At 42.2% G+C, this 25,412-nt stretch overlaps 1 protein-coding gene across 1 annotated transcript in view; it reads right to left on the bottom strand.

Moving 5' to 3' along the window:
- Window positions 1-518: 518 nt before the first annotated feature.
- PDE3A (phosphodiesterase 3A, cGMP-inhibited) overlaps window positions 519-25,412 on the bottom strand; it is a gene marked incomplete at its 5' end in the record, with an annotated part of 33,127 nt that continues 8,233 nt past the window's right edge. The window contains 10 exons of the mRNA XM_010158700.1: window positions 519-1,036; window positions 4,520-4,760; window positions 7,945-8,100; window positions 11,342-11,545; window positions 13,732-13,931; window positions 15,020-15,133; window positions 18,489-18,600; window positions 23,160-23,297; window positions 24,631-24,800; window positions 25,251-25,336. Coding sequence (XP_010157002.1) covers window positions 789-1,036; window positions 4,520-4,760; window positions 7,945-8,100; window positions 11,342-11,545; window positions 13,732-13,931; window positions 15,020-15,133; window positions 18,489-18,600; window positions 23,160-23,297; window positions 24,631-24,800; window positions 25,251-25,336 — 1,669 coding nt within the window. The remainder of the gene's footprint in view (window positions 1,037-4,519; window positions 4,761-7,944; window positions 8,101-11,341; window positions 11,546-13,731; window positions 13,932-15,019; window positions 15,134-18,488; window positions 18,601-23,159; window positions 23,298-24,630; window positions 24,801-25,250; window positions 25,337-25,412) is intronic.

Consider the following 25,412-nt stretch of genomic DNA (forward strand, 5'->3'; position numbering starts at 1 on the left):
TAGTCAGTGCCGAGGAGGAGGAGGCTGAAGAGCCCGCACAGCCGGATGGGGCCAGGCCAGCAGCCCGGGCCACCGCCGCCCTGGCTGAACGGCTGCTGCCGGCAGCCCGACTGCAAACCCGGAGGGCTACGGGGAACGCAAAAGTCCTCGAAACGGACTCCGGTTCCCCTGCGGGTACAAATTCTCTAAAATTCAGGCCTTCCGTTCGTTGTCGTGTACTGGGAGATGTGCTACAGCCAGTGTAAGAGGAACGCAAACCAGGCTCTGTGACGTGACACCCGCTCACGCGCGCAAACACCCCCTCACGCGCACACGCGTGTTGGCAGGACGTATCAGCATTCATATAAAGCTTTGGAACTTTTATCCCTCAGCATTAAGAGCAAAAGCTACTTAACTGGTACCTTACAGTTAACTGCAAACGGGCTTCAGAAGCAGCATTTCCTTAGATAACTTCTGTAAATATCACAGTGACCGTAATATATCATTAAATGTGTTCTGCGGAAGTGCGCAGCCAATAACCCTGGCTATATATATAGATATTCATATAACTCCACCCACCCCCAAATCTCTTCAAAGAAAGTCTGTAAAAGCCGGTGCCGCAGTGTGAAAGCTTCCTTGAGCATAGGAGTTTAAACAATGTACCTCACCATAAAAGGAAAGAGAAACAAATTAAACAGCTGTAGGCGCATTATCCCATACTTCTACAGTGTTGTGTCTAAATGCTGTGCTGGCTTGAGAAAGAGTCTGTGCACGAGTCAATCTGTCTTAAAATACTGCTGTGAATATTGTCATTGGTTCGGTTCTACAGTTGTGTTCTCCTCTTCATCTCTCTTGGGCTTCCCTTTCTCCTCCTCCTCTTCCCTGATGGCCTGGATTTGTTCTGAAGATTGGTGCAGCGTGGATTGCTCCGTGCCTTGCTTCTCTGTCCCGGCTAACCTCTCCTCCTCCTCCATTACTTTCTTCCACATTTTATGGTTCTGAAGCAGGTGCTGAGTGATCTGACAGTAGATTTTCCTCCTCTTGAACTTCTTCTTTCCTGTAAAATACCGCGTGGCATTAATGTACTGTTTTCTGAGAGAGCGGAAGGAAAAGGGACTGAAGGCATAGGAAGCAGACAGGGTGTACCATGACAGGCTGGGAACGGCACCAACTGATTTTTGAAACCACAAACTTAAACACCCTTAAAATTCAGAAAGCCATGCCTCTCCAGACCTCCAGGAAGGCAATTGTTTTCCTGCACAGCATGAGCCCCAGCTTCATCCTTTCATAGGCTGCATGCGGCCCCTGACCGTGCGGCTCAGAGAGACACCTAGTGCTTGAATGAGTATGCCTAAAACATGTTGCTGAGCTGTTTCTGCTCATTCTTTTTATCTCAAGTACTTAAAGACTCTGATCAACCTACCCCATAGCACACACATTAAATTCTGTGCCCCCCTCCCGCTGGCCCCCAATGGATCCCTGTGGGTTGCCCTAGAAAAAACAAAATCCTGATTCTGTTTTCTGCCCATTTTACCTCTGATCTGAGCTGTAAGATAACGAACGAGCAAGCATTAGTAATCGAAGGAGGGAATCCATTCCTGCACTTGCTTTCCAAAGCCAGAGACTTACCACTCCACCATCACAGCGGAGATGGCCCTAAAGCTTTTGCACAGCACAGCTTTGGCAACCGAACCTGGCCAGCGAGGAAGTACTGGTACAGCCACACACTATCGGGGAGCTTCCTTGTCTTTGGTTTTGAAGCATCAGTCCCCGGCTGTTAACCAAGAAAATGTTTTTGCCACTGGTAGTTCTGGCTCCTGACGCAGCAGCACTACAAGTGTTTTGCTGCCTGAAGTGTGTATTTTTTCTCTGTTAACATAGTCTGTCCAGCACGGATTGTTAACTCCTTAACAGTACAAAGCTTGAAAATTTTCCTTGGGTCATTAACAGTGGCAATGGCAGTCAGAGAACCAAAATAATAACCTCTCCAAAGACAACTGCTGATTTCTTTTTTAAAAGAAGGTGACGCAGAGGAACGTTTTGTACCAAATAAATTTGCGTGGATTAGTATTTGCAGGTTGCCTGAAGTATGTCTGTGTCAGGATCCAAAACGTTTAGCCCTTGAGGCTTTTGAACTGGAAACAAAGAGCTTTTCACGGAGCACAGACCAAATCCAACACAATCCTTCATTAGAAAGCCCTTGGTTCCCTGTAGGAACCCTTCAGGTTTAGCACTAATAAGAAGCCCCTACCCTGCCAACGCCGCAGCGGGACATTCTCTCCTGGGTTTCCCGGGTGACCCTGCATCTTGCTGCTCTCTGCAGACACCAGCGAGCACTCGCTGTGGGGTTAAAATTGGCCTGAATCACTGAAGACCGAGCCTGTTTAATTCTTATACTTGCATCAGAACTGTGGGGTAATTACATGCTCCTGTATAATAACAAAAATGATTTTAAGCTACCTGAAACTCTTAAATTTATTCAACTGCTTTAGCGAATTACCAGGACATAGGTGAAACGTCTTCTGCCACAATTATATTTATTTCCACCTGCCTAAAAGGCATTTCCATCAAGAAAAAGATCTTCAGCAACATCTACACAACTCTCAGTATCTCTGCAGCTACCCCTCAACCTTTTATCTTGTTTCACTGGGAAAGTTTAGAACATCCAAAATTGTGTTGATCATAGGTTTACATTTCTAATAACCTGTAAGACCCCTATATTGACACAAAAGATGCCGTAGATTCCTGATTCAGATCCACACAGTCACAGGGAATTTAGGGAACTAGAAGAAAACAGCCTGTACCATGTTGGCTGACTGGGAAGATGAGCACCCCACATTTGGTAAGGAGGAAGTAGGAAGATTTTGTTCGGATATTGCACAACTTCCGATCTATTCATTTTTAAGGTTTTCAAATAGATAAAGAGCCTAAAAGCACCAGGTTAAACAGAAAAGTACTACAATGGAGTAGAATGTGAAAAAGAAAACAGAAGACAACTAAAAAATGGTCTGTTTTTACTGTGACAGAGTTGATCACGGTCTGTGTTTTTAACCAGAAAGCAGCATTGCTGGACTTGACTAGAGGGGACACAGGAGGTAAGTGAAAACAGAAAAGAGGTGGGAGGAAATGAAGGATTTCAAAACAAGGTTAGACACTCCAATAGATAAATGAGACCATGCTTCACCTTTGTTTTTAACAGAGCAATAGCAGTTTCAGGCTTTGGCATCTACGTTGGTTACCAGTCGCACGCGCTTTCCCCCCGGCAGGCAATTCCATAAATGCTAATCTGCCACAGAAACGTGCGGCTCTGCCTGCTATTACAGAGCTGACAGATCATCAGGTGCTAAAATAAACCTCTGTCTGCGACATTACTTGATGTTTCCCGTTCTTAACAATATGTTTTGTGCACGTGAACCTGCTAAACAACACCCGTGCAAGCGTGTGCATGTGTGTGAACAACAGCAACTATTTCTTAAATACAAACCTTAAACCCCTGGATCTTACTAGAGATAAAAAGGCCGATCCTGCACATCAGTAAACGTAGATTTTTTTAGTTTCACCTCCTTACGTGACTTATTGCAATCATCAAAGCTTCTCGGCTGCCACAACAGAAAACAGGGATGATATGCAGTAGGGCATGAAAGTGTGTGGGAAAGAACAGCAAAAGTGAGGCTGTTAAGTGAAAAAGCTGTGTATCGGTATTTCACTAGTGCACTTCAGGCCAGTGCTTTCGAGAGGGTTAGATAGAGGGGAGAAAGATGACCTGGCGGAAAGAAATAAAAGAACAGTAGTAGGAAATTCTAAGGGAGGAGGAACACAAAAGAGAGGAAAAGGTATGCAGGATTAAACTGGTAAAAGGTTTACAGTTGCAGCCTTAAAAATCACTTCTAACACGTTCTTGAGATCTCCTTTGGAGGCACAAAGTTTCCCTCTCAGTATGACAAATGCCGTCGCCGTTGCCCTTCTGGAGGAGAGGCAGGAGACTGTCAGCTTTAGTTAGTGATTAGCCAGAAGCGCCGAGTGACGCCGCTCCCAGCACACAACACAGCAACGCTCAGTGCTGATTCTCTCCCCAGGCTTCTACGCACATTACCTTGAAGAGATTTGCATTAAAATACTCCGGTTGCCTTAAACTCTCTTACTGCCCCAGCATCCCAGAGCCTCACTCTATTTTTCCTCTACATCGTTGCTAACTGATGGAAATGATGAATGCTTTCCTTGAAAAATCTCCCAGGCACCCTCTCCTCAACTCAAAAAGCCCTCATGCACGGACGAGCGATCCACCACCACAAAACTCAAGGTTTCTGAAGGCAGAAACGAGTAGTAGATATGAACGGCAATGTGTATCAGTTCTGAAACCACAGAGCATCTCCCTTACCAATGTAACTGGCTACAGGCCAGCTTCCCCAAGGACAGCACTGAGTCCCTGTAACTCTGGAGAGGCCCAGGTTGAACGTGACCACCTCTGTGCTGGCGGGCTGCTTAGTTTTTGGTCACAATATGGAACTTGCCCGTTGGAAAATGTGTCTGAACAACTTACTGGATTCAGCATTTTCACAAGTTTCCATTTCTGCTGTTTCTTCCTCTTCATTCTCATCAGTGTCCCCTGATTCATCACTATCTTCTATCCATTTTCCTGGCATCAGCCCCGCTGAGTCATAGGAGTTACATAGTGGTCCCACAATGTGAGTGATGAAAGATTCCTGGAGGTGTGCCAGCTGAGGAGCAGAGCGATCCATGAAAGGACTGATTGGCAAGCCCAGGCTAGCCTCTTCATCACCCTGGAGATGAAAAATAACAGTAATTTCTCTGAAGTAAATGAAACAAAACCATGTCACCAAAAGGAGCAACGCACATCAAGCCAATTAAACATGATGAAAGAAAAATAATTCAACTCGAATGCCACTTCCATAGCACGCCGGCATGACATTACTACAGTGCCATCATGTCAAATGGTCAATCAAAGTTACAGCTCTTTTCTTGTAAGAGGACCCACTACGATGGTGTGAATTTAACAAGGATGTTAGTCGATGACTGTGCAAAATGATGCCTGCCACCCTTGTCCTGTACTTTACTCTGTGTGTGAGAATTTGAAAATTATTTTTTTCTTTCTTTCTTCACATTATTTTCAAAAAATGCCTTCTGATTCTGTGATTATTGGCTTACAACCACCTTGTAGTAAGCCACCTGTTTGCAGGAAACAAGCCTGAACTTCTATATTGAATTAGTTTTCTTATTCATTTTGGGCTTGCTACACATAACATGGAGAGGTCCTCTTGGCTTTGGGTCATAAGTGTCTGTTTCCAGGGACTGTTAGAACAATCCCTACGAAAGCAGGGCACCTTCAGAAGCAATAAATCTTTCCCATAAAGCTTTTTGCTATGTTTTCTTGGGAAGAGAGGGTAAAGGGCAGATACAGAAAGACTCTCTCTCCTCTCATGATGTAACAGAAGGTAAGACTTCCTTGCAGAATCAAGTCTGATACGTTCACTCCTCCCTATCACAGCAAAGCTTCTGCTGATATCAGTGAGTTTTCAGCTGAGTAGATGTGTCAAGACTGGATGCCACCGCCCCAAGAAAAACATATAATCCCCACCCGCATCAAGCCTGATATGCAAATTAAGGCTTTAATACAATACAGAGAACCATATTTCAAAATAGGAATTAGAATTGAGAGAGCTATTTTCAGTTTCCACTATGTTCCAGACTGCCCAAATTTATCTTCCTGTAAGCTAAACATTCCAAAAGTCACAGACAACGTATCTGGTCAACACCCTGTTGATATCTGGGAAGTTGAAAGAGTGAGAGTTACATTTTGACGCATGTATGACAAATGCCTCATTTCCTTGTGTTTTGTTACTTTTACAATAACCCACCCCGAAATGCTAGGTTCCATGATTAAAGGCAAAATATTATTGTTCACACATCACCGAAACATGCCACCCATTCTTGAAATAGCAAGCAAATTAAGAAGAGGTGGCAGCTCACTCCTCTTTACGGTAACACATCTCAGATTTCCTGGTTGTGAGCTGTCAGTCGTGGGAAGATAGCCGGCTGTTGAAATGTTTACAAGCTCTTTTTTTTCACGTTCCGCTAAAACATGATTTATTACGTGAAATATCTTGCAGCATGGTTTTTGACTCTTTTTAATATGTCTAACCTGTCTTCAAACAAGCGTGCTGAGCATGCAGAGGGAAGAAGAGGAAATGCTGTAACAATATGAGCGGATTTTGAATGTTTCTATGCAACACGTTTTTAATAAGGAGTTCATATTTATACGAGAGTTAAATTCTTGGTGTTTATTAAAAGAAAGTCAAGAAAGATATTTCATTATTTTCACAGCATAGGTGTACCTGTACATATGTATGCTTTTTGATAACAATTCTAGGGAAATTCAAACTTCCCATAAAATTCTCCTTTTTAGAAATAAGAAAATGAAGACTTTTCCCTTCTTAGAAAAAAACTGATGATCAAAAGCATAGTGAGGATGGCACTTACTTATTAGTTATGTTGGATGGAAGGAGAGTCATGCCATATATATCTGATTAACAGGTTTTGTCTGCATGCAGTGCTCACCCACATAAGCTGTGATCATCACCAGAACTAAGTGAAGTACAATGCGTTGGAGAGTTGTAATGAAAACAGACAACTAGGAAGAAAAGCATTTCCTGAAAGAAAATTCAGGAGATGATGGTTGATCACTGTTTTCATGGGACACACTCTCTTTCTTTAAAAAAAAATTAAAAGAGAAATGGAACCATCTATATTTAGTATATATTAGGGGCATTGTTTTTTCTTTTTCCCAGGAGATCCAAAATAAATTAAGGAGCTTCAGGTCCATGTCTGAATTTTGCCCCTTTTTTTTTTCTTTACATACTCCAGAAGGCAGCAGCAGCAAATCCTTTTATTCCAAACTGTAAGTAGAGTAAATTCGAGGGAAGAAATTCAAGGGATTATTCCGTGACTTCATGCTACTGCACAGCCTCCCCGAGAAGCCTGAGGTGTGTTTGGTTCAGCAACTTTGCCCGCTTGCTTCCTCTCAGAAAGAGAGGATGTGGAGTTCAGTCTAACCAGGACATTCAAAATACGTTCCCACTTGGTAAACAGAGGAATAGTGTGGGAACAGCCCCGTCCCTTGCACTCGGCAGGGCTAAGTAGGTTATAATGAGAAGAGGTTCAATTCAGGGCTCCCTTACACCTGGCAGGAGAGGACTAGTGCCTGGCTGCATTCCCAGGTCTTTGTAAATCAATCTCTGGTTGTCCTCCTTCCTTGCGCTACCATCAGCTGAGCCTTGCATAATTAGTGCAGTTGCACTGAAAAACCTTCTGCAAGCTGAAAGCGTTGTCTAAAAAAATGAAGTTTGAGTCAGGATCAACATGTAGGGAGCAGATATGGTCAGTCTGTGATAAAACTGACCACATTACAGTCATGCTTAGTACATAAAGGTTCTGCGTGGGTGAACAGAGACGTGGCGCACAGGGAAGCTAAAATAATTCCTCTGCCCTGTTTAGATCACCTCAACAAGGATGTTGTGTCCAGTTCCAGTGACCACATGTCAATAAAAGTGTGAGCCACCTGCAGTAACTGCAGAGGAGAGCAATGAGAACCAGCTGATGACTTGAAAAGACATAGAAGGAAGGAAGAAAAGTAGTTTGCACTGAAGAAGACTGAAAGGCAGACATGACGACTGACAACAGAAAAAAGAGGAGGAACATCCACTGTAAGGGTAGTGACCAACTAGAACAGTTAAGCCTGTAGAAACCCCAGCATCGGAGGTCTCTGGGGACACATCAGAAGCTTTGGTGACAAATGGAGTTTCATTGATCCAGCAAAAGGATGAACTAGAGCAACTCCAGCACCCCTTTCAACCCTATTCTCTGTGATTTTGACTCATCGCCAGGACTAGCATGCTGCAGGACTGTTTAACACAAGACAGATACCACGTAAGACATGCATTTCTTTACCTGTTCATAAAACTCGTTGACAATGCCTTCTGTCCACTGCAGATGCAAATCTTTGCATTTTGCAGGCCCATTTATGTCAGCCAGCTTGATGCACATTTGGCAAACCAACAAGCGGTCGTTCTCATTAGTCCAGTCAATTCCAACATCATCATTCACCTAGTAGACAGCAAAAGAAAAACCACAAGAGTAATCCTGGGTAAAAGAACGTATCCACAGAGGAAGTTCTGCCCTGGGACATCTTACAGTATATTTAGCTATTTAACAAAAACAGAAGTGTAAGCAAATGAGCAAACCCCAAACTTGAATTTAGCTGTAGAGCAGTAAGGTAAAAAAAAAAAGTGAAAACAATGAACATAGAGATAAATTCTGAGAAATTATTAGTTATCAAATGATGTGCTCGTTTGAAAGCATCTTCTAGGAAAATAAACAAATGCAATCTTTCCATGACATTTTCCAAGAAGTTACTACCTAATTGGTGTACAAATTAGCATCCAGTGCCATGCTGATTTAATTGCAGTGTGAAGGTGCATATAACAATCTAAGTATGCCTGAAAGTATTCTCTGTCTTTCTCCTTTTCTCTATTTCCCCCATACCTCCCACAATACAGAAGTGATATATACTATCCACTGCTCTAAAATAAAAGCATCACCTTAAAGAATCATATAAAGTTTGAGGCTGGAAGGCACCTTTGGAGATCATCTAGTCCACCCTTCCTGCTCAAGGCAAGGTCAGCTAGAGCAGGATGCTCAGGATTGTGTCCAGTTCACTGTGAAGTATCTCCAAGGAGAGAAACTCCCCTGCCTCTCTGGGCAACCTCTTCCAATGTACAACCCGCATCACAGTGAACACGTCCTTTCTTATTTGTAACTGGGGATCCCTATACTTCAGCTTGTGCCCATTGCCTCTTCTCCTGTCACCGGATACCACTAAGAAGAGTCTGGCTCCATCTGCTCTACTCTCCCCATCAGGTATTTATACACATGGCTGCATCCCATCAAGTCCCATGGACTTGTGTGTGTCCACTTTGTCTAAGAGCTCCCTCGATGCCATTCACTGACCGTAAGTCTTCACCCCATCAGACTTTCTGTCACACCTCAGGGGCCTGAGATTCCTGAATCCAGGTATTAGCCACAAAGACTGAGGATGAGACATCACTGAAGACTTCAGCCCTTTACGTCTCCAAACCGTCAGCAATACCAACCTTTACTACCATTAGCAATGTCTTCCCATCACAGTCTTTTCCCCTAGAATATCTCATAGTGTGGGGGAATGTTGTCCACTTAATTTTTGAAATTCAAATATCTCCTTGAAACACAGCTTTAATTGCAATAGTTGAATACAGATGGAAAGTCGTTGTGCTGTGACTAGATGAAACTTCCACATCCTCTGCCAGCAGGTCCCCTGCACCACACATCAATGAGCTCACGTGGTGAGGGCTCTGCTTTTCGTGTAGGTGATCCAACATAGCTGATACCAGAGAACAGTAAGTGCTCCAATGCATTGATATCATCAGTCAGGCAGTGGGCTTCCTTCATTGTTTCTTGTTGGTACTTTCCAGACTGCAAGTTTTCTGGTGGGAGGATGCTTACATTACATGTGTTTACACTGCCCTGTGTGGAGAAGGGTCTCTCTGACTGTAGTCCCAATACACTACACAACAGTTCAGCAACTCAATCAATAACGTGATCACTTAAAGCTAATTTTATCAGTTACAGAACATCTGCCCATATACAAACACTCTGGTACAAAAGAGTTGTTGCCAACTCTTTTAAGGGCAGTGATTACTCTGGGAAAGCCAGGCTTGGCCACAGACACTAGTTAATATGTTCACCTTCTCCTCCACGTTTTATTCCATGCATGACCATTTAACTATTCAAGCAATAAGGAGAGAGAAGGAGGTTAACAGATGTCCTCACAAATCTATAGCGAGCCAGCAGGCTGTGATACACCAGACTATTCTCCTATTTATCTGCAGTGTCTCAGGTATCACCCTGCTTGGTTACAACAGTGGTTACACCTACTGTTGTTCAGTCTGACAGATTTAAGACAAATGTAGCTTTCAATATCCACAATTTACACCTAATATTTTGGACAAGTTTGTCACCTTCTACAGTTAAGACAGTTGTGACAAAGCCACAGTAATCACTGGTCTAGCCTATTTTCATTCCTTACTTATATTCACAGAAGTGAAGGTCCTGGCCCAAACTGTCAAATTCAAGGGATTTATTCAAACAGCCTAAATTCCCCATGCTTTCTTGTCATCAGAGTACTGACAGTTAAGAATCTGCCACTATTGTTCAATACTTTACAAGGAAATTAGGTCCATGAAAATTATGCCAGAGTTTAAAATTAAGACCTAAAGAACCCCCCTAATGATATTTTCAAAGGACATGACTAGCAGGGATGCAGGACTTCAGACTTTCACAGACTTACAGATCAGTCCTCTGTCTACCCTGGACCATAATTTAAGGCCTTTCTTTACAGCTTCTTAAAGCCTAACAGAGAGAGGGAGATGTTACAGGGAAATGGAAAACAAACCCAGTCATACATCTGGAGGCTTCAAAATTTCAGGATACAGGTCCATCCTAAGCATTACCACAAGAAAACATTTTATCTGTGTCACCAAAACAGCTCGGAGTTCCTAGTCGTGGATGAGAATCGCATTGTGCTTCGTGTGTTTCTCACAAGGAACAAGGGGGCAGTACCAGCTCCAACAGCACGTATCACCTAGATAACATGCTAGCAGCTTTGATGGATGATGGGGTTTATTAAAGTAACTTGACAGGTGGTGATTTCCATTAAGTTAGGTTGAAACTGTACAATAATTTTTAAGAAATGTTTCCCAGGGTTGCAGTTTTCTACTCACTGAATGAAGCCTGTGGGAAACATTTTGAGTGACCTTTCTCTGAGGTTTACCCATTTGAAACAAAGTAGGAAATAAAGATCATGCTTTGCATCAATTTGAATTTCAGAATTTCTGTGCTTTGATAACAGTGTGGTTAAACCAGTTCACATGAAGTATTTAGCCCTTACGGAAACTTGGTAACACCTTTGATGTTTTTTCCCCCAGTGCTTTGCTATCAGGTCTGAAGTGCCAGTGACCAAGAAAACAATGCTGAAAAGTGGATGTAAGTGGGATTTACATTCAAATAGTCAGTACTATCCTTAGCTTAAAAACACTTTCTGAAAATGCTAAACATACATAAGAAAAGCTGTTCCACTAAATTTAAATAAGTAAAAAATAACAGAAGTGCCAGATTACTATCCAACAGAATGTTTTACAGCAGCCAAAAGGACACCCAGAAGAAAGAGCAGCCATCTGACACTTTTCACTGCGATGCCACCAAGCCCCACCATTTTTTACGACCACCCACCAGAAACCTAAACAAATCTTACCTTAGCGTTGAATTTGGCAACGAAATCAAAGTGTTTCTTCAGGTCAGTAGCCAAAATCGCCTCAATAACAAGGAAGCGGAAATGCTTGAACTCCACATGGTCAAGGTTGACCAGGAAGTTGTACTCCGGCCTCGACATGAAAAGGTTCCAGGCAGCAGCAGCGTGGTGGTTCTCCAGGACGGAGCGGTCGTTGTACAGCACCGCCTGTGAAAGCAAGGCAGGCAGCTGAAAGCTGGGAAACCTCTTAGCAAAAGGAACGCTGCAGTGCAGAAGGGAGAATGGTGTGGGGATGATGCGTGAGGGACGTTCAGTTTCGGTTGATTCTTTCGGTTTGTTTCTTTAAAGAACTCTCCACGTTTGAAGATGCGATTTTGGCAGGACTAACAGGAGACACCTGAATTGTTGTGATGGTGGAGATTTATTGGAAGACTGAAAAACCTAAGTCTGTCATGCTCAGGAGTCTGGATCCTGGCTGAACTGCATCATATGACAACAGATTATTCTGTTGCAGGCCACAAATTCATGACCAATATAATATAGTTGTGTGCTTCCCTGTTTCTCAGAACTAATCCCACTTTACAGGGAGCATTGTCTTTGGCGTTTGTACCTGGCAATTTTGTCCATAGTGGACTAATTCCAAAGACAGAAGGAAGTGAAATTCCAGTTTGCTACGTGACAACACACACTCAGCCTGACAGATTTCTCAATGCTAAAATTCAAAATTGGTTAAATCTTTACCAAAACAAGATGTGTAACTCTCATAGTGATGTCAGTTCCATTCAGAAACTAAAGAAAGATCTAGGAAACGGAATGTGGGGGACAACAACCATCTAGGATCTCTCTCCACTTCAGTAGCATTCAGTCTTTTAACAGTTGGTTTCTGGAAAGAAAAGCTTTTGGAAATCTGCTTCTATGTAAAACAGATACAAGTTCTGTAACTTTCTACACAACTATAAACACATATGCTCCAGTGGATTTTCAGTTCAATTACATTTTTTTGTCACCCAGAGATGAAAAAACTCAATCCTATCCTAAAGTAGAGAATCTATTCTTCACCCCAGAGAACAGGAGGCTGAAGAACTTCAGCCTTACAGCCCATCTTGCCTAACTTCACCGTAAGCATTTGAGATAGATGTATTCTGCTACTCAGGCCCAGCTCCTGAGGGCAGATTTTTAACACAGCAGCACTTTATCATGACTGGAAGCTGATACTTGTCATGAAAAAGAAGAAAAAAACACTAGATGCCAAATACAAGTTCTTCAAATCTGAGGTGATATCAGATCAAACAAACAAGCAGAGAACAACCCAAAACTCCTCAAAATAAAAAGAATAATTTGAATTTTTCCCACTAGTTTCTTTTCAAAATAGGGACAATACATTAGGGCTGATCAAATAACCTCCCTTGTTGATCTTTACAACCACAAAGCTATAGCACTCATTTCTTAAAAACAGATTTAAATTTAGCTTATGTCTTCTATTAATCTATTTGCCTGGCCACAGTATCAAAGTTCTTGATCATGGAAAGATGTTGCAACGATGAGAAGTTTTACTATCAGTTTATACACAAACTGGTACAGAGCAAGTTCAGGTGATGCCCGTGGTGAGAGAGGAAGTCTGGAGCCAAGCTGAGGAGTAAACCTAGAATTTCCGCATCCCTTCCCTGACTTCTCACCATTAAGCTATCTTTCTTTCTTTCCTTGTCCATTGAAATATTTTTCAGCACAGTATGCTGAAGCCAGGCGGGTCAGCTATGTAAAGTAAGGAAAGACGACCTCATAATTAAGCCAATAAACAGTGACTCGGAAGTGCTGAATTCAACTCCCAGCATTGGCAGCAACTTCCGTGTAACCTCAGGTAATTCTCAATCTTTCATTTATAAAACTGAGACTATTTTCCATGCACAGCCCCACCCCGATAGACACACAGTGTAAAAATACATTTGTAAAAGACCGCAGCTGCTCACAGTCCAGAGGAACAACAGATAACATGTTATGAGCATGCGCAAACTAACTTGCATGGGGCACTGTCAACTACGTGGGTGTTTGTCTATGTTATTTTAATCTTTCTGTGCCTTACTGGATAGAGTAATTCTCCCCTTATTTCACAGTTACAGACTCTCTATCAATCAGCAGAGCATAGCATCTCCTTCACTGAGACGTTTTATCAGTAGCTTTCTTAACAGCTCCACTAACTGAGGGTAGTGAGGGTGTGCAAGATGGCTCTTACTGGTAATCCCCAAGTGAAGTGATTATTTCTGTCACTTTGATAACCTGTTTCAAAATATTTGGTAGACTTGTGCTTAATGGAAGCCACATGTACCGCTGGCAAGGAGAAGCTGTTACCAAGGACCTTCCAAACTTAACAGCAACACTGTCTGAGATCTGTTTACCTGAGGAGCACTTGTTGCTACCAAAAAGGCATTGGTCCTCCCTGGATGATCATAATCATGCATGGCTGCAGCGACGTAAAGAGCCATCAATTCAAGGGCAGGGATGTTGCCAGCTAGGCATCCGTAGCTGTCATCTGTAGGTGTGTATGTCTTCGAAAACACATAACCCATATGGCCATGAGTGATTCCACTGTCAGAATCTGAGCAGAAATAAATGGATAGTAAAAAAAACGAGAAAAAAATCCTTACCACTTTTTCAGTGACTTACTGAAACAGAAGCAACAAAGCAGGAAGAGAAGGAGCAAATTTACAATACATAACAGAAGAGTAACTGTTAATTCTGACCTCAATGCTTCTGATACTGTGCACATGATCCAGTGCAATAAGGCAAACAATTGGAATGGAACAAATTCTGATCCCACCAGGGGATCTTTCCAAAACTTAACCCTCTCATTCCACCTCACCTACAAAGCCTCCAACAACTCTTGCTACGAGTTTTTTCAAGAAGAAAATCTTTTCCCACCCCACCAAAACATCCTGTAGAGCTTCACAAATGACATATACGTGCCAGACAAACCCCACCAAAAAAAGCAGAAGTGGAAGGGGTTTCTGTGGAACAAACTCCTGCTTTTCCAGTAACTGCCTCAGAACTCCCACAAGATACAGACAGGTCCCCTAGTTGCTATAGCTTAACCTGGAAAAGTTGATACAAAGACACAATAAGAAGAGCTTCCAGTAAGGAGCAATCAGAAAACAGCAGAGCAGTGGTCTTGCAAACTAGCTGCAAAATGGTAACAAGATCCTATCTTTGGAGACAGTGAGGAAAGGCAAAGGAACACATTTCATCACAGCCAAGCACTAGCAAGTGCACGGCACTACCTGCATGCCCCAGCCCCTTTGTTGCGGCAAAACAACACTGAGTTTAAGGATTTAAAAGTCTACACTGCCTCTGGAGCAGTGCTGAAAAGCAAAGCTGATACAGTTTTCCTAGGAAAAAAGCCAACGTAAGAATAAAATGGTAACAAACCTCTGTTGTTATGGGTGACCACACAGGCTCGCATTCACGCGTTGTTAAATGTAAAGTATTAGGTTTTGGAGGACCAATTCCATTCACTTCAGCGTTACACAAGCATACCTTAAAACCTTCAACATCCAACATGCTACTGAACTTAAAAGTCTATACAATAACATGAACTGCATGCAATCCTCAACTGTTGGCTTTCTTACAGCAAATTTCTTGACAAAAACTTTAAAAATACAACACACACACTTGCACACTTAAATGTACCTGAATCACTTGCTGACCCGTGGTCATTAATCACAGTTGGGAGTCCTGGGATGGGCTGCGTAGTAAGGTACCAAACGGCATGTAGGACATCTGTTGCATGGATTCGGTTGTGATCTGTGGTAGGAAGGAAATGACCCTGCTGTTAAACATAAAGGGTATTTCCAACAGAGGGGAATCAGCACCATCTAGTGGGTACCGCATGGAGGCCAGTCGGGCAGAGACTAATCAAACATTATCAGCCAAGAAAGAAACAGCAGAGAAGCAGTGGCATCTGCAATATAGGCAACTTTGCAAAGTCTTAAACAAGGAGCCTGATCTGTGCTACCCGTGCCAGTCCTTTACTCCAGTGGCTGCCTTTAGCTAGTTAAATGCCATCAGGTAAATATGCATGGTTAACCTCTGAGTCAAATGAAATCAGCGATAAAGTCTCACCCACTTCAGTAGCTAGGTTTCACCTAGCTTCTAAAAGCAAGGCAGGTAAGACCTGGCTCCACTTGAGCAAATTTAAGTGCCGTGCTAGCAGCTTCACTCCAAAAAAAAAACCAAAAACACCACAAACTCAAACTCAGAATACGTGTACACTGCACAGTTAAACTGTGTTCTTTCTACAGTTTTCTGGCCAGAGATGAGTTCAGGACCTGGATCCTGTAATCTGCCATACTACAAGCTCTCTTTGAAGGAATGAAAGATAAAAGTCACCCCAAGGCTCATACCACCAAATCCTTCAAGGTCAGATAAACTATCCCCCAATCAACACAACTACCTGAAAAAGAATCACATGCTAGTTCAGCACAAAGCATCATTTAAACATACGCTAGCAAAAAGCAACCATGATGCTGAAAGAGGGGTAATGCTTTCCTGCACGAGGACCAAAGCTTACAGCTGGGGTTAAACCACTGAAGGACAAGCGTTTCAGCTTGTGGTTCAGGCTAATTTTGGACAGAGCACAGGTATCTTCTAAAGTGACTTAGCTAAACACAAAGAAATCTGCTAACCTGAATGATAACCAGTGGCTACTTCACTGCTGCTGTAGTTCGGGAAAGATGCATTTCAAAGGACAAAGCAAAAATGTGGGACTCCTCTGCTGAGTCACCCCCCCCATCAATAAAACTCACAGTAACTGGCCACATCTCCAGGAAATCACTCATCTTAGCTGGAGACACTTTGGTAATGCCAATCAGTCATGTGTCTCCCATTGGCAAACCAAAGGCTGGAACAGGTTTGACAGGAACAAGTGAAGAACTAGGTTATATTAAGAAGATAATGGTCAAGAATCAGGGTAACACTGGAGATTATATGTATCCCTCTTAAGGAAAAACTACCAACACACAAGTCCAGAAGCCCTCTTTGAGTACGGTTGACTGGATTCATTAGGGGTGAAAAAACCTCTGTCCTCATGGGCAGCAGGAGGGACTGGCAGCAAGATGTGTAAGCAACCTGGTTTTATACCTGTTGCATTTTAAAGACAGGCATCGTGCAGCTGATGGAGGGTTTTTCAGCACTAAAGTTGAACTTCACCCTAAGGCCAATCCTTCTATGGGAGAAGAGGAAGGAAGAAGATGACCTGGGATGGGGAAAGCACCCTGGAGAGCCATATTTGCCCTCTTGTCACTTCCAGAGGATGGATAATGCCTTCTCCTGCTGGGAACAGCCACCTGCCCCCTCCAGAGCAGCACTGCTGAGCCCACATTTCCAGCCCCTACCATCAGTGGGGCAGCAGCCACCAGCTGGCACTTCCCTGGCTCTGGCAAAGGAGGGCTCACCATCTTGCTGACCCTACACCCCAGTGCTTGAGGCAACTGCCTGCCCTGCCTACACCTAAAATCAGCACTACTCTGCCTGCCATGGTAACATAGAAAGGCTTATTACATTAACGATTTCCAATCACTCTGCTTGCTCACTGAACGTGAGCATGACATCATGCCACTTGGCCGTTTTATTTACCCCTGGCTTTCCTCTCTTGCTCTTCTTTGTCTTCCCTGTGACCTTCCCCTTAAATAATTCTCAGTGACTGCTAGTGGAAATTTTTAACAGGAAAACAGTAAGCAGCACAGGAATGGTTATTTTTGGAAAGAAGGAAGTAAAATAAGGAACGAGTCTCCTCTCTCTTGCCTTCCTCGAAGTACTAAGAACATCTCTCCCGAGACACTAATCTCCTCACGCAAAACCTAGAGGATGGGCCCGCATAGGGGTCCGCACAGATCCGCTTTTCCAGGAGTAAAGGCTGGATCAGTGACTTGTGAAATTTGTACTTATTTAATTCATCTGGGACAGTCACCATTAGTTTTGTGTGAATGACTCATTTTTCAGTTCAGCAACCAGAAGAAAGAAGTGGTTAACTCCATACAGGTTGTTCTCATTTTCACCTCTTCACAGGCATGAAAAACTTGAAGGTAAATCAATTCTGTATTACATAAAATATCCCACTTTACTAAAAAGAAACACAGTTAAGAAAAAACAAGGAAATGACGGGCTAGATTCACAAAAATTCCTGAGACTATGAATAGTTAAATATTTTAAAGAGAGGAATAGCTCCAGTAGGACAGACAGACTGTGGGACATCCACCTATAACCCCCTCAGGCCATAATCTGCTGCTTCAAATCCCTGATCAGGATCAAACACAAGGAAAGATTTGAAATTCAGTCTCTCACTTTCCCAGAAGAGAGTCCAAACCACCTGGCTGGGAGGCATCTTGAGGTAGTTTTCCTTCAATCCCTTCCACTGTAGCTGTTGAAACTGGTGTTTGATATTTGGAGATAGAATATATTACTTATTAAATGAATGTTTCAGATATTTTTCTGGAAGGTGGGAGAAAACAGGGTGCACTACTCAACTTGGGGGTTTATCTGCCAGCTAAAAGGGGTAATAATTCTCTCTCTCCCCCTGGAAAAATAGTGTCTTTTGCAGTTGAAGTGGTTTGGTAAATTTGATTTGAATTAGTGAATACTTTGGGGATGACTGAAAGCAGGTTTTTCAGTGAATAAATGATTCACACTAAAAAATATCAGCCGAGCTGTAGCTGCAGAACAGGATACACTCATCTACTTAGCCTATTTTTTCTGCTTTACGAAGCTCATCTCCATTGGTGGCAAAGCACTACTACTGTGTAAAAACCCAAATTTCTTATGGGGTGGAACCATTTCTGTAAACCCAAACTGGGGCACTGGGGTACACCTGCATCATCAGGAAACAGTCCTTTGTACCTCCAGTAGCTTTATACAGTTTCAGACTTGCACCAAAACTGTCAGGAATTATTATGAAATAACATGGAACATTAAATGCAATGAAAAAAAAACCCAAGAAGCTGTGGTTCAGCACTAGCCTCTGACTAGGGAGCCAGCCATTTGGTCGTGATGTAGCAGAAGAAAAAAAGCAGCTGTTGTAACGAGAGAAGAAAGCTTTCAATAACAAATTGTGTGGAAAACATGCAAAATTTTAAGGAAACATCTGCTGGAAATTTTTACTTACAGGGTATCTCTCGGTATCCACATTCCAAGGCATGAAAGTAGTTCATAAATTCCCTCACTGGTATTTTAAAGGTTTCAAATAGCCCCATGTCTTCAAAGAGCCTGTATGATACCTGAAAATAACAAAACCATGCTGCTAAACAGACCAGAAAAACTCTAAAAATTAGATACAAAAATCATTCTGTTGAATTACCCCACAAAAACCTGCTTTTCTTAAGTACATCTGATCAAGCTATAGCTGCAGCTATTTGCATTTCTATAGGGATGTGGCTATATAGCCAAATAGACAAGCTGTTAGTACCAAACAGTCCTCCTCATTCCTTCATTACACCCCTCCAGATGTTCTTCTCTTCCTTTCAGGCATATGGATCCTCCAAATTTGGCAAGCACCTCAAGCATAAAGTCATACGGGAAGATACCCAGAGGTCTTTACTGTCTTGGGAAAAATTTCCCCACAGTCGTCTTCAAGAAGCATCCATGAGTCAAATCAAATCCCAGAAAAAGGGGAAACAACTGAAGGAATGACAAAAGGAGAGAATCATTCGGTTCCTATGCATTGTCTCCTTTCCCTCTCCTCCATCTTGGAAGTGAAATGGCCAAAGTGACTTCTCCAACAGGAATTCAGAGGCAGCAAGTGGCTTAGGAAGCAGAGCTGCTCCAAGTGTTCCTGCATGAAAAGATGACTGCAGACATCCAGGAGAGGATATATTGGAAGGGAGAGTGTGATGAATGAGTGAGGGGATAGATGAGTGCTCAGAAATATGGACAGCAGCTGCTGCAAAACGGGCACTTCTGAAGATAAGTTTGAACTTGACATACAGGACAATGGGACACAATAAAATTACTGCCTGACCTTTTCACTTCTTTTACACATTGGACCCTAAAGCCTTCCATCTTCTTCATTTATTTACTGCTCTTAGATAAATTCTGTCCTTTGGATGCCATCTGTCTGGTAATGATCTGCCTAGAGCTAAGCAATTTGAAGCACATTTGGAATGAGGAGTGCTATACTGATAAGAAATCGTTACAAATCATGTTACGTGTTTTACACCTGAACGTAAATCCAACGGCTGTCTTCACATGGTTCTTTCTGTATAGTGTGTGTATAAATGGGAACTGTGAGCTGCACCAAAGGTTAATGAACATAAACTTTGAACTACTACAGAACTACTGAATTACAGTGCTCTGGAAGACATGAGCTTAGAATAAAAGGTATGGCCTGTGGAAGGCAAAACGTCACCCTCTGAAAACCTCATGGGATCTTCCTCTACTGAGGCTGAGTGAAGAGATTGACTTTATGCATAATTTGGATTAGAAACTGCATAGAATTCTGTCAATCTAACTGGAATCATGTCTCAAGTAAACCAGCCAGGATCCAAACTTTCACCTATGGAGAGACAAGGTATTTTACACCCTGGTGTTAGATCACTGAATGCTGAGCTTCCACAGCAGCTGAAAAGAAGCAAAGCTGACTGTGATGGATATGAATTGTAGCTCTTCCCCATGACTTGGAATAAAATGGCATTACTCCCTGAGGTCATTAGAAAGCCCAAACAGCCACGCAATCATTTGGACATTTTTGTAATGTTTTCTTTCTTTCTCTCTTTCTTAGCAAATGGGAAAGAGGAAGGGGTAAGGGCAGGTCAGAAAGAGGAAAAAAGGGCATCGATGTCTTCCAGAAAGTCAACTAACTAAATTCTTTCATTTAAAAAAAAGAAAAAAAAAATTTTTATTGCCTCCAGTACCTGAAGGGGCTACAAGGAAGCCCAGAGGGGACTTTTCACAAGGGCCTGTAGTGACAGAACAAGGGGGAACGGGCTTAAATTGAAAGCAGGGTGGTTTAGATTGGATATTAGGAAGAAGTTCTTCCCGGAGAGGGTGGTGAGGCACTGGCACAGGCTGCCCAGAGAAGCTGTGGATGCCCCATCCCTGGCAGTGTCCAAGGCCAGGCTGGATGAGGCTTGGAGCAACCTGGTCTAGTGGAAGGTGTCCCTGCCCCTGGCAGGGGGGTTGGAACTGGATGATCTTTAAGGTCCCTTCCAACCCAAACCGTTCTGTGATTCTATGACATGACCAAACATTCCTCTCAGCACCACCCAGGGACCAACTCACATGCACTGCGATGATGCCACCCTGCCTCGACGCTGCTCCTGTACGGAGAGCATAGGAGTGCCACTAGCATGTCCCACCTCTATGGGCCCAGCAATGTAAGCTAGAGAGAGACCCTCACTTTAGCACACTCTGTTTCATTTTATTTGCTTTCCAATGCAAATGAGTTTCTCTTCCACAAGTTTTGGTTTTATAGGAGCTGTAAGAAGAGAGTTAAGTGTAACTAAAGGCATTATCTAACTTTATGACCTGCTGTGAAGCATCGCTCAGTTGGAAAGCTCTGCTGTTCCTTTCTGAAATAAGACTGGTATGTAAATTCCTCTCTATCCCCTATCATGCATATTTGTTAGTGCCACATTTAGGGTACTTCCCACTGTACTTTGCACAGATGCTTTTATGGCCGCTGACTGGTTTGGGGTCTTTTTATATGTCTAAATCAATCTGACATTCCACAAAGAAGAGACAGACATCTCAAGCAGCTTTGAAGATGCTAAGCCAGCATTTGCTTTCTAAACTGAATGCTTCCTCAGAGGCACGTGTCAACTCTGCTTTGTTCCATCTCATAAATTTAACCTAGCAAGGCAAACATAGTTAATTCAGCTTGTTAATCTACTTATTTTTAATACACGAGTCCATTTAATGGCAAAATACAGAGAATAAATCATTAAGGCTTTTGTTTACCTTTGTTTATACTATCCCAGGATTTAAAAATTATACAAAAAAAGACAATACTTTTGGCTGGAGAAAAGGATTTCTTTACTTTAGTTCTCTTGTTTCTGAAAATAATTTTGTTAGGAACATCTGAGTAGGTGGGGAAAAGAACTAAAGTCTATTTTATGAACAAGCTTGAACTTGCTACATTCTGCTCTTAGGGAGTGGGAGTTATTACAAACAGCTGTTATGGAAAATGTTGAATTTTGACCAGAAGTATTATTTATTAAAGTTTCCCTAATTTATTTCACAGGCCTCATTTTGTGGCACTGCAGAACAGACAACATGCTCAGAACCTGTGCAAAAAGCAGATGCTGGGAAACAGTGTGGAGTTTTAATGCAAACTGAGGGATGCGCAGGGGAATTGTCCTGAGAGGTACAGAACTCCATGCAACTTGGTAGAGTCCCTAAAACCTAGAGGTACCCATGTGAAACCAGAACAAATTCTGGCTCATTCAGACTGTTGGTTGTGCCATTCAAAAAAGGTTTTGTTTTTCCTTATGTTACGTCCATTTATCATTCTATTATAATTCCTTGGTATTAGAAAAGAACATGACCAATAAGATCTAGAAAAGCATTTTAATGACACGTTCACTGTCCAATGCCAAAGTACCTCAATGATTATCACTGAATTTATATCAGTATCCCCATCCAGCCATAGTTTGCCTATTTCTCGAAAATTAACCTAGAGGGCTGGTGGACTGGTTAAACACACCAAGCTACAGAACAATAAAAGGCAGCCCATTGAATAAATTTGAATTCATGCTGTGGTTTTCCTGGTCGACCACTGGATAATTGAATCTAGCTGAATAACAGTTAACCACCAAGGAACCAAGATTTGATACAGCATTCTCTGGAGCTTGCTGCACTGAGATCTGCCTGACACACTAAACTCTGTGGTTGGGGTGTCTCTGTGTGTGTGTGTAAATTGTCCTACATTATAGCAATTAACATAACCTCTTCTTTCCAGCACACATCACTACATAACGCCCTGCAAAGTGATATTAGATCAGTCAGATTCTCTTGGGGTTTTTTCCCTTCCATCCCTAAATAATACTACTTTTACTTGCCTTTCCTGTTTAATAAGCCTCAATACTTCTCTAAGGAAAAACGGCTAATTTGTTCCAGGAAAAGGGGCATAACAGAGAAGAAAGGTCAACCAAGAGAGTGATTACGGAAGTGACATTAATTGCGCTGGGTTGAGACAGGCTGTGTCAATACCTGCATTCAACTTACAGGAAGGAATGAAAAACTGATAGTTGAAAGAAAGACTAGTAAGCTCTCACATCCTGATTCATAGTAAATTAGTCTTCCCTATGTAATAATGATATGAATTTACTATTAAAATACTGACGCTTTAAAGATGAGATAATACAGGAAGGACTATTTTTTCCCCTGCTTCCTGAAACTTTGCTTTCTTGCACAGCCTGACTTAAATCTCCAGTATAAAAAAGGACCAAATTTTGGTATTTCCTGCATCAACTGAATATATTTACTGTTTAGCCCTCCCATGCTGAACCCCATGAGAAAACTTTTCACAAAGAACTCAGCAAGGGGTGGCAGCACCACCTGCAGATAGAAGAGAATATTCAGAAAGGTTTATGTAAACTCACTGGCAGAGAGCAGCAGATAAAATAGGTGTGTTTTTTCTTTCCCATTTTTAAATGTAAAAACACAGAAATTTAAAAGTAAGGGATGTAACGAGACAGATTTCATATTAGCGCTTTGAATTAGGTGGCAGGAATCACAATTCCTTGGATGATCAGCTTGTAAAGACAATGAGTCTTAACACTACTTTGTCTAAATCTGTCAATAATCTAGCCAGTGATTGCAGACAAGACATCCTTCTCACCTGACTGAGAATCCGACCACACTTCTTCCCGATTTTTTCCACCAAGTCAAAGATTGGGAAGTTCCAGCTATTTAGCTGCTCCATCAGGGGATCCAAGTTGTCCATAACCAGAGGCTCAGGAGCAAGTACAGGCTTGTCCTATGCCAGAATTCAGAATAAAGAGGAATTTTAGTCCTGTGAAACATCTCATGCAAAAATTGATGCTCTTGAAAACTAAGACCACATTAGCATCATCTGTAAGTCAATGGCACTTTACTCAGCTCAGTGGAGATGTCCCCATTTCTACCAGCCCTGCAGCTAGTTGCTCTCTTTTATAATTTGTTTCACTTGAATGAAATTCTGTATAGGTAACATCAGTCTCTGGACTTATTCATGAGACACATTCATTCGTTCATTCACAGGAATCATTCATTCATTTCCAAGGAAGTCTGTCTTCTTCACTGTAAAATTTGCTGCTGTACAGAAAGAAAAGCACTCAGTTGCCACTTTTGCATCAGAACTCATTCATTACAATCTAATATGGCTAATGGAGCTCAGTCCAAGCGAAGGCTGGTACTTCTTAAAGTGAAACCTACCTGTTTTTCAAATTCTGCAAATAAAAGATGGGTTGTGACTCTCCCTTCACATTTTTCCCTGTATACTTCCTTGAGTTTAATTATTACTAAGAAACTGTAGATGAATAAAAGACAAGATATCTCAAGAAAAATGCCTTCTCTCAGCATGTCCAACTCCAATTCAAGAGCTTACAATAAATTTTTCAAGAGCTCATGCCAACTGAAATTTAATAATTCAGTTGTACAACAGGCTGTGGAAAACTTAACAAAGCTGTTCCTCTACATCTCAATCAAGCTTACAGCTGAATACATTAGCTGCGAGAAGATCAGCACTTGTTCACCATACTGCAATCTTCTTCTGTTCAAGGCATGCACCAACAATAATAATGGGCAGCACCCCCAGACAAGTCTTAATTTATTTTCAAATCAGGACCACTGATTTGTGTACGTATTAGCCAAGACTACAAAGCCATTGAGGAGCTGAAGTGGCTGAACAGGAAGACTACATATCATGCTGGTAGTCTGAGAAGATAGTTTCTCTTCCTTCCAATCCATTCCCTTTAAAGGCAACGGTAATACAGAAGCCAAACATTTCAGAAACACTTAATGCCAGATCCATAAAATTGTATTTAGTCATCAAAATAGATGGTTAGTGTTCCACAAGCGGCCAGTACTCAGCAGCTCTCACACATTTCAATGGTTCCTTTCAGTTCTGGAAACCCAGGACTCCTACTGCAAGGTAGGAGCCTGCTGCAATTGTTGCTTAAAAGCACGGTCACCATCTTTAGACAGCCCTAGGGTTTCTTTTTGTGGGCGTTTGATTCTTTTAGATAGTTTGGGTTTCTGTTGTTTATTTTTTTTCCCCCAGTATCAGTATACAGTCAGTCTATTGTGAAAGTGGAACTTAAACAAGCTACCTCTGGTGGTATCAAGGGATGCAGAATGATGGTCTCGGGCGCGAACGTCCTACAGACGGATCCCTTCCGCGTCTGCTCCTTGGAGCAATCTGTCTCATCATCATTTTGCACAATATCGCTGCTATCACTGTTGTTGGTCTCGTAGTCAGAAGTGGCTTGCGCAGGATCATCTACAACACAAATCACAAAGCTCGGTGTGTGGTTGCATGAAAGTCATCCTGTGACCTTCCGAATAATAGCAGCAGGATCTCTGACTCATAATACATATGTGCGGCTTGGCTGGGTCCAAAGTCGGACAATCTGTCTGAAGGCATTAAAGCATATACCCTGCAGAGTGTAAAAATATGGGATCAGGGACTGAACAGTGAGAAAAATTTTGAGGTTCATTACTGAGCTGATTAGGTGAGATGAGGGAAACTGTATTTCCTTTCCATTTTAACTCTATTCTTCATCAGCATTTTGCACATGTTGTACATACAAAACAGAAAGAAGCCTCAAGGACAGTTTGGATGGTCTCACCTACATATGTTCCCCTTTTATGACAGGCCGCAACGTCTCTCCTTTCAATGAATCATTACTGAATTTCAAGGATAAGGAGTTTTTGATGGACAAAGAATTACCTGTTCTGTTCAGGGTGTGTGTGGTACCATCATTTCTATCTAGAGTCCCATCAGCAGCTTCTATTTGGTTATAGGGCCTGCCACAGCTGAAACACATCAACAAACATGCACAATATAAAGAACCATGCGCATTAGACAGCCTTATGCACAATGATTTCCTGC

Source organism: Eurypyga helias, unplaced genomic scaffold, assembly GCF_000690775.1.
Source record: "Eurypyga helias isolate BGI_N326 unplaced genomic scaffold, ASM69077v1 scaffold3089, whole genome shotgun sequence".
NCBI classification, from domain to species: domain Eukaryota; kingdom Metazoa; phylum Chordata; class Aves; order Eurypygiformes; family Eurypygidae; genus Eurypyga; species Eurypyga helias.